This window comes from Brachyhypopomus gauderio, chromosome 7 (genome assembly GCF_052324685.1).
Source record: "Brachyhypopomus gauderio isolate BG-103 chromosome 7, BGAUD_0.2, whole genome shotgun sequence".
NCBI classification, from domain to species: Eukaryota; Metazoa; Chordata; class Actinopteri; order Gymnotiformes; family Hypopomidae; genus Brachyhypopomus; species Brachyhypopomus gauderio.
The window spans coordinates 21,683,458-21,694,476 of record NC_135217.1 but is presented as its reverse complement, the minus strand read 5'-3'; the positions used below and the strand labels follow the sequence as shown (position 1 = coordinate 21,694,476).

The window sequence follows — 11,019 nt, the reverse complement described above, 5'->3', positions numbered from 1 at the left end:
CCAGGGCACGAGGCCACGCCCCCTGAGGCCACGCCCCCTGAGTCCTCGCATGTCTCCTTAAACATGAAGGAGGCTTTAATAACATGCCTCCCCGTCAACACTAAAGACACCAGCAAGAGCTGTGACGAACAGCTGCAGTGCATCGTGGGTCAGCTCTAGGGTCAACACGAGGTCGGGTGCTCAACGCAGATATAATGCAGATATACACTCTCCCTAAACATAACACAACAAAAATAGTAGACTTCACCGTAGGTGCAGTACACACCGCATGACCGAGTGTGTCTTACTTTATTTTCCTTGTTGTTTTCCATGTTGTATTTCTTGGACATGGAAAGCCGGACGCTCGGCGTGTCACGTCCCTGCTGGGGGTGAATCTCTAGTCCAACAGCAGGTTAATGTAACACGGTCGGGGGGGTCCTGACAGGGGGGTCCTGAAAGGGCAGGGAGGAGTGTGAAACACGTGGGCATGTGTAGGAAGTCCAGGATATGTGTGAAATCCAGGAAAACCAAAAGTGGACCATGTGTTTGCATGTGAGTGTATGTCTATAGTTTAATACTAATATTTTATGTTGATCTGCGTGTGTGTGTGTGTGTGTGTGTGTGTGTGTGTGTGTGTGTGTGTGTGTGGTGGTCCAGACCCAGCCGGACGGCATGACCCTGGTGAAGGAGGAGGGAGAGAAGGACGAAGGGAAACCAGAACCAGAGGTTGTGTACGAGACCAACTGCCACTGGGAGAACTGCTGCAGAGAGTTCGACACCCAGGAGCAGCTCGTCCATGTGAGGACACACACACACACACACACACACAAACTGTGTTAGGACACGCAATCACACACATACACATATGCACATACACATTCACAAATACATAGACACATTTATGCACACACTTATACACACACATGTCAGTACACACACACCCAGACAAACACACATTTTGACACACACACACACTCGTCCACACACCTTTCAGCGTCCCACCTTTTGCTTTTTAGAAGGTCCACTACTCACATGCCAATCTAAGACGGTCAGAGTGGAACCCACACACACACACACACACACACACACACACACTTTGCTCTAGACACCCCATTTGTCACAGCCACTTGCTGGCTGGTGTGAAGACAGTCACCTCTTCAGACATGAAAGCTCACCACCAATGAAACCACACCAGTGTGTAGCCCTTCATCCTCCCTTCTCCTCCTCACACACACACACACGCACACACACACACACACGCACACTTAAACCTACAAACATACCCAGGCACAACACACATAAACACTCATACACACACACAGGCACACACACAGGCACACATCGGATAGAAAGATCTTCTCCACGGCTGTCTATCCGTACTCTGACATGGCAATCCGAGGAAGCCATGCTAACCCCTATCTATAATTGATATCCTGAGCTGGGAAAGGCCTGCCTCCCGCGTTTGAAGGCCCGCGCTCAAAGCTCAAGGATCTTGACAACTTCTTGCCGCTGTTTTTTGAGAGCAGAGGGGGTGTGGGGGTGGGGTGGGGGTTGGTGCGCTGGGGTTAGGGACGTGTGTGTGTGATAAGTGCTTTCTGGGTTCACGCAAAACCCCCCATTCATACATCATGTTGACTTACTCCCTAATCAGCCGGGAAGGATTTGGTCTTCTGCACCTTCTCTTTCACCATTAGTCCTGCTCTGGCCATTAGATGCCGAAACACAAATTCCCAGAGCGTCCGAGTCATTCGGGCAAAGACGTCGACGTGCGGGACTCCACCAGCCGTTCGTTCCTGTCCTCCCTCCCAGTTTCCTTCTGTCATTCAACCCCATTATTGTATTTCATTTGTACTTCCCCCTACACTGCAGCTGTCAGGGTGGGCACGCTCATTAAAATATTTGCTCCTTGGCCCCTCCCCTCCAGTGCGGCCGAGCGAGGGATGTTGGGTCTTATCTCTGTCTCCGCGGTAATGTGATGAGTTCGGGGTTTGGACCCCAGTCCTCCGACGCTGGGGTGGGGTTCTCGAGAAGAGGTGGGGGAGGCGGCTAAACCCGGCCCCGCCCAGAGAACCTCAGCCTGCGACCTGCAGGCAAGAACGTCAAAAAGAGTAGAAACATTCCAGCATCTCTTTGATTCATAGCTCGTACCAATTTATGCAAATACGAAACACTTTGGTTTTGTGTGTGAGCACATGTTTTTGAAAATACAGAGTGACTTTTATATTTTCATTTTCCTAATGCTCGAACTTTGATGTGCTCCCAGTCCTCACACTGTGCCTGGGTTTTTTGTTTGTTTGTTTGTTTGTTTGTTTTTTGTTAATATGCTAATTTTACGGTTTTGTTAAGGACTTGTTATTTCCTCTTTTTTCTCCATGTTCGGGCTAATTTTAGATGAAAAGTACACACCACCCTGGTAGCGAATGCCACTAACGGTGCTCTTGGTGGTGTGTGTGGGGCGGGGGTGTGTGTGTGTGTGTGTTTTCAGGGGCGTCGAAACACGGTGCGTTCTTTGCCGCCACAACGCGCCCGCTCGCTTTCATCGTAGGCGCTTAAGTGCTCTCAGTGGCAGCGATAAGATATCCATCGCATCTTCGTGATTTAGTTCCCTTATCTCCACTACGCAGTCAGCCCAAACCAGGCGGGTCACAGTTTTCCCTCATTGAATTCGTTATTTTGCCTTTCTCTCCCTCACTCGCTCTACAGTCTCTCTCTCTCTCTCTCTCTCTCTCTCTCTCTCTCTCTCTCTCTCTATCTCACTTTCTTTCTTTCTTTTTTTACCCACAGGCTTTTTTTTTTGTCAAGGCCCCCCTCCACTCCAGATCAGGTGCCCCGAGGCCCCGTTCTGTAGGGGCACACTCACACAGATAAGGACCTTTTAAGGCTCACTTCCTGTGTGTTTGTGTGTCTGTGTTTGTGTGTATTTTGAAGGTGTGGGGGGCTCATGGTGAAGTGCTAAAAGTAGATGCTTGCAAATTGAAGGACTCAAATAAAACCGAGCAGACGTGGTGGTCCTTCCAAACCCCGCCTCCCTCATAACCCTGCCTACCTCCTAGCTCCGCCTACATCATAACCCCCGCCTACCTCCTAGCCCCGCCCACCTCCTAACCCCAACTACCTCCTAGCCAGCCTGCCTGTCTGGGCAACCACACACCTCTACACCACAGAGAAGTGAGCACTGGTGTAATGGTGGACCCTGCCCATCCTAGAGGCTATTAACTGAGGAACATTATAGCATCTACAATGCATAGTGTCTTTATACTGGTTAAATGGTATGCAGGTGAAAAGATAAGTGTTATGTTTGTAAGCCAGTAGAAACCAATGGTGGGAACAGGACCTGCAGGTCTTGTCAGCAGTGCCCCGTTAGCGTGGCGTCCCGAGCCGACCTCCTCGTGGTGGGCCTGAGGGTGGCGCTGTAGGGTGGTCTGTTAGGGGTGTGGGTGGTGGTGTGGAGTAAGAGCTGTCTAAGCTGCTCTCTGCTCCTCCCTGGGTTGGGGGAGATAAAGCGTGATGGGGGGGGGGGGGGGGGGGGGGGGCAAAGACCCTTTAATTGGTAAAATGCAGATTTTTTTTTTCCTTCCTTTTTTGTGATCAGCCTCAGGATTAAACGCCATATCAGTCTGGAGTATCTTACAGCGAGATGAAAAGGCAGAGCCGAATTATACATGCCAATTCCAAACCCCCCCACCCCTCTCTCTCTCTCTCTCTCTCTCTCTCTCTTTCCCCTCTATGCTCTCACCCTCTTTTCCCTTTTCTTCATTCACACTTTTTCTCCATTTCAACTCTCTTCTCCTTCTCCTACTTTCTATATTTAAAAACACCCTTTCCCCTCTGTCTTTCTCACTGTGTAAAGTGTTGTGGTGATTGATGTGAGAGAGGACTGTGGTTTATCAGCGGGGGCTTTTGGGCGAGCGAAGCACCATCGCAGGTCCCTGTGCTGTGGCAAACAGCCTTGTAAAGCAGAGCAGGCCACAGTTCAGGACTACAGGAGCCCATTAGGGACACACCATGGATGGGCTTAAGAGGGCAAAATGGTTTAGGTAATAAAGGCAATCCTCACGTGCATTCTGATTTACGTTTGCTTGCTTGTGTGTGTGTGTGTGTGTGTGTGTGTGTGTGTGTGAGAGAGAGAGAGAGAGAGAGAGAGAGAGAGAGAGAGAGAGAGAGAGAATGAGATGAGCTTCAGTTTAGTTTAGTTAAGGCAATATATGAGTAGTAATTTAACATAAATAGGAATTGATGTAATTACACTGATCAACATAAGGTCGGTGTATAAAATCTAATATGATTGCAGTTATGATTGTTGAGGACCTTGTGTGTACATATTTGTTTGTACATAACAATTTATCTAACCGGCCAAGCAAACAGCTTTCCCTCTGTTGAGTGTGTGTGTGTGTGTGTGTGTGTGTGTGTGTGTGTGTGTGTGTGTGTGTGTGTGTGTGTGTTTGTGTGAGTCTGAGTTGTTGGTGCTCTCATGTCGTCAGGTCTGTGAGGCTGAAGATGAATGGTACTCTCCAACAGGGGGCGCTGCACTCTCAGCACCTGCTAGGCTTTCTCTCACAGACACAGACCTCTCCATCATTCTCTCTCTCCCCATTTCTGTCTCACTCTCTCTCCATTTCTCTGTCTCTCACTCTCTCTCTCTATTTCTGTCTGACTCTCTCTTTGTCTATTCTTATTTCTTCCTCTCCTCTCCTCTATCACTGTCTCTCCCTCTGTCCCCATCTCTCTCCCTCCCTCTCTCTCTCTCTCTCTCTCTCCCTCTCTCTGTACCCCCCCCCTCTCTCTCTCTCTACATCAGCACTGTCCCTCCAGTAACGAGGCCCGTTAAGTCTCACCGTTAGGGTATTAGTGTCGTTCTCTTCGTTGCTCCTGTCTGTCTCTCCTCCTCCTCATCCATCCCTCTATCAGCACAGTGGGCTCATTCATCACGCACGACTGCGGCTGCCTCGTTTGTCCAAACCAGCGCTGCGCTGTTCGGGGACGCCGTAGAGTCACGCTCCGTCTCCGTGGCAATGCCGCTATTGAACGCCGGGGCCGCCACAGACGGATCATATACTACATGGAATCCCACTCATGCAGAGGGAGAGAGAGAGAAAGAGAAAGAAGGAGGGAGGGATAGAAGGGATAGAAAGAAATACACAAGTAAAGGAGGAGAAGTAGCCGAGAGACACTTTTACGCAGCGCATTCCCCAACACGCCATGAATCCTGAGAGTCACTGATGCTTTCAGCCTACACTTTGACCAGTGGAGTTCTCATTCAGAGTCCGACGTCTTCTCCCTGTTGGCTGAGTGCTGGTGACTGGTGAGCGTTGCTAGCGTCAGGGAGTCACTGGTGACTGCTGCTAGCGTCAGGGAGTCTGTCTCCTTAACATTTCTCTTTTTTTGCGTGCTTATTTTGTGAGGCCTTCAGAAATTAAATTAGTGAGAGTTATTCAGGAAATGGCAGCCAGACCAGGGTTAGGAAATCGTGATGGTTTTCATTTGACTATTTGACCTGGGACTCTAAGCACCAAAGAGGACATTATGTTTACTTGTATGAATTAAATTAGGATAACTCAGCCGAGGCCAGTTTTAAATAATTGTTTTCATAGACTTAGTTGAGTTTTGATTGCCTTGCATAATCTAAAATGCCTTAATTCATCTGTTTATGTTGTATTTGTTTACAATAATAATAAAATTAAAGTAGAAGAAATGTAAATCTACCCACTTAAGAAGAGCAGCAGTATCTGTTTCAGTCCAGTCACAGCTGTTCTTCAGTGATCCAGTACATTCATAGCTGTTCTTCAGTGATCCAGTCCAGTCACAGCTGTTCTTCAGTGATCCAGTACATTCACAGCTGTTCTTCAGTGATCCAGTACATTCATAGCTGTTCTTCAGTGATCCAGTACATTCATAGCTGTTCTTCAGTGGTCCAGTCCAGTCACAGCTGTTCTTCAGTGATCCAGTACATTCACAGCTGTTCTTCAGTGATCCAGTACATTCACAGCTGTTCTTCAGTGATCCAGTCCAGTCACAGCTGTTCTTCAGTGATCCAGTACATTCACAGCTGTTCTTCAGTGATCCAGTACATTCATAGCTGTTCTTCAGTGATCCAGTACATTCATAGCTGTTCTTCAGTGATCCAGTCCAGTCACAGCTGTTCTTCAGTGATCCAGTACATTCACAGCTGTTCTTCAGTGATCCAGTACATTCACAGCTGTTCTTCAGTGATCCAGTCCAGTCACAGCCGTTCTTCAGTGATCCAGTACAGTCACAGCCGTTCTTCAGTGATCCAGTACATTCACAGCTGTTCTTCAGTGATCCAGTACAGTCACAGCCGTTCTTCAGTGATCCAGTACATTCACAGCTGTTCTTCAGTGATCCAGTCAGTCACGGCTATTCTTCAGTGATCCAGTACATTCGCAGCTGTTCTTCAATGATCCAGTACAGGCACAGCTGTTCTTCAGTGATCCAGTACAGTTATAGCTCTTTTTCAGTGATCCAGTGGTCATAGCTATTCTTGAGTGATCCAGTAAAAAGCCAGTCGCAGCTGTTTACCAGTGATCCAGTACAGTTACAGCTGTTCTTCAATGATCCAGTACAGGCACAGCTGTTCTTCAGTGATCCAGTACAGTTATAGCTCTTTTTCAGTGATCCAGTGGTCATAGCTATTCTTGAGTGATCCAGTAAAAAGCCAGTCGCAGCTGTTTACCAGTGATCCAGTACAGTTACAGCTGTTCTTCAATGATCCAGTAGTCACGCTTGTTCTTCACTGATCCAGTACAAAGTCAGTCATAGCAGTTCATCGGTGATCCAGTACAAGGCCAGTCACAACTGTTCTTCAGTGATCCAGTACAAAGCCTGTCACAGCTCTCTCTTTTCATGGACATCTGCACTGTTGACCCAGCTTTTCATTGGTTCATGGCTGGTCCTGATGTTCTGAGAGCATTAATGGAATTAAATGTAGCGGTTGGTGGTACATCATTGTGAAGCGGAACATTCCTTCCACCCCCACAAGAAGGCTTGTCTCAATTTGGCGCTAAATCTGAAATCATGCAGCCAAGGTTTATGTGGTTGTGACCATGTAGAGCCCCCATACTCAAACAGCGGCCCGCGGGCCACATCCGGCCCGCGGGCTATCTATGCTGTTTTGAAAAGTGTTTTTTTTTTTTTTGGAATCTTTTTTTTCAATCGCGCTATCCGCTCTTATTTTGAAATTGCGCACCGCGATCTCAAGACGATGCCGGGGATTGCCTTTATGGCAACAACAAACAGGTAGCAGACGCCCAAATGCGTTCGCTACACCCCCTGTGGTGTGGAGAAACCCTCCTGTGGTGTGGAGGAACCCTCCTGTGGTGTGGAGGAACCCTCCCATGGTGTGGAGGAACCCTCCCGTGGTGTGTGGTGTGGAGGAACCCTCCTGTGGTGCGGAGGAACCCTCCTGTGGTGTGGAGGAACCCTCCCGTGGTGTGTGGTGTGGAGGAACCCTCCCGTGGTGTGGAGGAACCCTCCTGTGGTGTGTGGTGTGGAGGAACCCTCCCGTGGTGTGTGGTGTGGAGGAACCCTCCCGTGGTGTGGAGGAACCCTCCTGTGGTGTGTGGTGTGGAGGAACCATCCCGTGGTGAACAGGAATGCGGCTGTGTCGCTGTGTACCAAACACTGGCTGAATGGCCACGTGTGTAATCTCAGCGTGTGTGTAATCTCAGCATGTGTGTAATCTCAACGTGTGTGTAATCTCAACGTGTGTGTAATCTCCCATGTGTGTAATCTCAGCGTGTGTGTAATCTCAGCATGTGTGTAATCTCAGCGTGTGTGTAATCTCAACGTGTGTGTAATCTCAGCGTGTGTGTAATCTCAACGTGTGTGTAATCTCAGCGTGTGTGTAATCTCAGCGTGTGTGTAATCTCCCATGTGTGTAATCTCAGCGTGTGTGTAATCTCCCATGTGTGTAATCTCAGCGTGTGTGTAATCTCCCATGTGTGTAATCTCAGCGTGTGTGTAATCTCCCATGTGTGTAATCCCCCAGTGTTGCGTAACCACTGAGCCATGGGAGCCAATCCAGTGTGTCCGAGATCCCCAGCGAGAGCTGCTGGTGCTCGAGGGAGCGTGCTTGCGTTCCAGAACTTCACCTCTCCTTCATTCTGATTATTTGTGCCTGCAGAATGCGCGGCAGTAGAATAATGAAAGGTGTTTAGCGATGATGATGGGTAAACGTCATCTCCACAGGGGTCATCAGAGTAAAGTTAGCGACGTGGACAGCAGCACAAATGGCTTCCAGAGCCAATGTCTTGGGGAGAGTACCTGGGTTTGAGTGACAGTCCACCACCTCAGTGTGTAGTGACTGATCTGAAGGCATGCTCACTCTATCTCACACACACACATACACACACACACACACACACACACACACACACACGTGTGCTAGTAACCAAACTCTGGAAAAGTTTGGGCAGACTGCAGGGAGGTGACAGAGAGGCTGGCAAAGCAGACCGCCTTCATGTCATGAAGAGGAATACTGGATGAGTTGCACTCTCCATTTCTCCCAGTACCTTCCCCTTGGTTTTTTTCTGAATCTCTTTCTCCTTCTCTCTCTCTCCCTCCTTCTCTCTCTCTCTCTTTCTCTCTCTCTTTTTTGCCTTTTTACTGTCACTGACACCTGTCTTCTCACCTACTCTGTATATGAGGCAAATCAATCCAGAATTCACTCTCTCTCTCTCTCTCTGTCTGTCTCTCTCTGTCTAGCTCCTCTATTCTTTTCCTCTTCTTTTTCTTTTGCACCCCTCTCTACTTATTCTTCCTTTTCTCTGTCTCCTTTCCCTCCATCCATTTGGACAGTGTCTCTGGTGCTGTGGAATGTATTAATGCGGGTGGACTGATCAGGGTCTGGTGTGTGTGTGTGTGTGTGTATGTGTGTGTGTGTGTGTGTGTGTGTGTGTGTGTGTGTCCCCAGCTGTGTGAGGAGAGGACCGGCCCTCCTCAGCTCTGTCCACTCTTGTGCGCCTTTGTGTGGATGCCAGATATTGACCTCATCCCCTGATCTGTATGAATGTCTACTGTGTGTGTGTGTGTGTGTGTGTGTGTGTGTGTGTATTCATGTATTTATCACCTTGTGGGGGAGCACGTGTCCCCATGTTTCTGGGGAAATGTAAAAAATGTAACCTAGTCGGGACATTTAGTTGGTCTCCGTGGGGGGAAACTGTTGGAAGGATGAAGTGAGAAGGAGCCAGACAGAGATCGCAGAGGGAGAGAGAGAGAGAGAGAGAGAGAGAGATCACAAGGGCTACTCAATCACCTCATGCAGCAAGAAAGAGAGAAAGTAGGAGTGGGAGAGAGAGAGAGTGCTGAAGAGAGAGAGAGAGTGCTGAAGAGAGAGAGAGAGAGTGCTGAAGAGAGAGAGAGAGAGAGAGAGAGTGCTGAAGAGAGGGGGGGGTGTTATGGGTGAATGCTGAGGCCAGCGGTGAATGCCCTAACGAGAGACCCAGAGCGGGAGGGGTGAATGCTGGTGATGACGGCGTTATTGAGGAGCCTCCGGCTCGTTAGACGCTTGGCCCCAACTTTTGATTTCCTGCCCGCACCTTCATCTGCCCCCTCCCCTGCCCCTCCCCTCTAAGCCTCCGTTTGGAAGTTGCCGTGGCAGCACAACTGTCACTGCTTGTCACGGCGGGGCAGAGACCCACAGTGATAGGAGGTGACAGGGTTTGATTTGAAATCCTGTTTAAATTGGACGCCGAAACTCAACACAGTGTTTTGCCCCTGACAGAGGGAGAGGCAGAAAGGAAGGGCAAGAAAGAGAGAAAAAAAGGAAGGATAATGGAAAAACGGCACACGCGAAAGAACGTCTCGAGGTAGAAGAAATAAAAGAAAGGATAAATGAAGGAAATGGGAACTTGTGTGGAGAAGCTAAGCAGGCTTGGTGGTGTTGACAGAGATGGTTCTACAACCTTTCCCAGTTCATATCTTCAGTACAGCTTCAACATTGCACTCATTTGTTATATATATATATATATATATATATATATATATATATATATATATATATATATATTTTTTTTTTTTTTTTCATTCATATGGACATACAGTTGTCTGACAGAATCCCTCTGCTGTGATTCAGCAGTGTTCCTATAATTACCAGTGACAGTTTGAACAGTGAAACTAGTGTCTATGCGGTGAGCCTCAGTTGGTTTGTGTATGGATTGCTTGTCACTTTTGTAAGTCCTACGTGCCTCGAGCCCTCTTGTGGCAGAAATGTGTCATTACACCCTAAATTTTGGCGTAAACCTAGTAAAACCATAACTCCCTTCACTTAGCTTATCTTTCAACTGAGTAAAACAAAATAAAGAATTGTGTTTTAAAACAGCGTCTTGTACCCTTAATATCTTCCATGACTACATTTCTGATCTAACATTTGACCTATTACCTATCTCTCACATAGCATATCAATAATGACCACATCCATGGGGAGAAGAAGGAGTTTGTGTGTCGCTGGGAGGAGTGTTCTCGAGAGCAGAAGCCATTCAAGGCCCAGTACATGTTGGTGGTTCACATGCGTCGACACACGGGCGAGAAGCCACACAAGTGCACAGTAAGAACTACATTACCCATATGCCCTGCATTAATGCGTGTTGAAATAAATAGCCATCTTATGACTGACAAGCCCTGTTTGACATTACACCACGTTGGGTGATGTGCGTATGACGGTGTAATACATGTATGTCTTCCTCTCTGTGCAGTTTGAAGGTTGTTCTAAGGCCTACTCCAGACTGGAAAACCTGAAAACACACTTGCGCTCCCACACCGGGGAGAAGCCCTACGTGTGTGAACACGAGGGCTGCAACAAGGCCTTCTCTAACGCATCGGACCGTGCCAAACACCAGAACCGCACACACTCCAACGAGGTACGCCCACACACACCACACATAAGAACAACCACTTTAGCCTGTCCACACCAAATTACATTTTAAAATGTTTATTGTATTATGAAATGCTATTATTTATAAGACATTTCATTTATAAAGAATTTTTATTCTTTATATTCTAAATGTTTTTTTTTTTTTGTGTGGT

At 47.9% G+C, this 11,019-nt stretch overlaps 1 protein-coding gene across 1 annotated transcript in view; it reads left to right on the top strand.

Annotated features, from left to right (window-relative positions):
- The window catches only part of gli3 (GLI family zinc finger 3), a 103,442-nt gene that overhangs the window by 85,229 nt on the left and 7,194 nt on the right, over window positions 1-11,019 (top strand). The window contains exons 10-12 of the mRNA XM_077012596.1: window positions 637-777; window positions 10,391-10,540; window positions 10,689-10,853. Of these exons, the coding sequence (XP_076868711.1) occupies window positions 637-777; window positions 10,391-10,540; window positions 10,689-10,853 (456 nt within the window). The remainder of the gene's footprint in view (window positions 1-636; window positions 778-10,390; window positions 10,541-10,688; window positions 10,854-11,019) is intronic.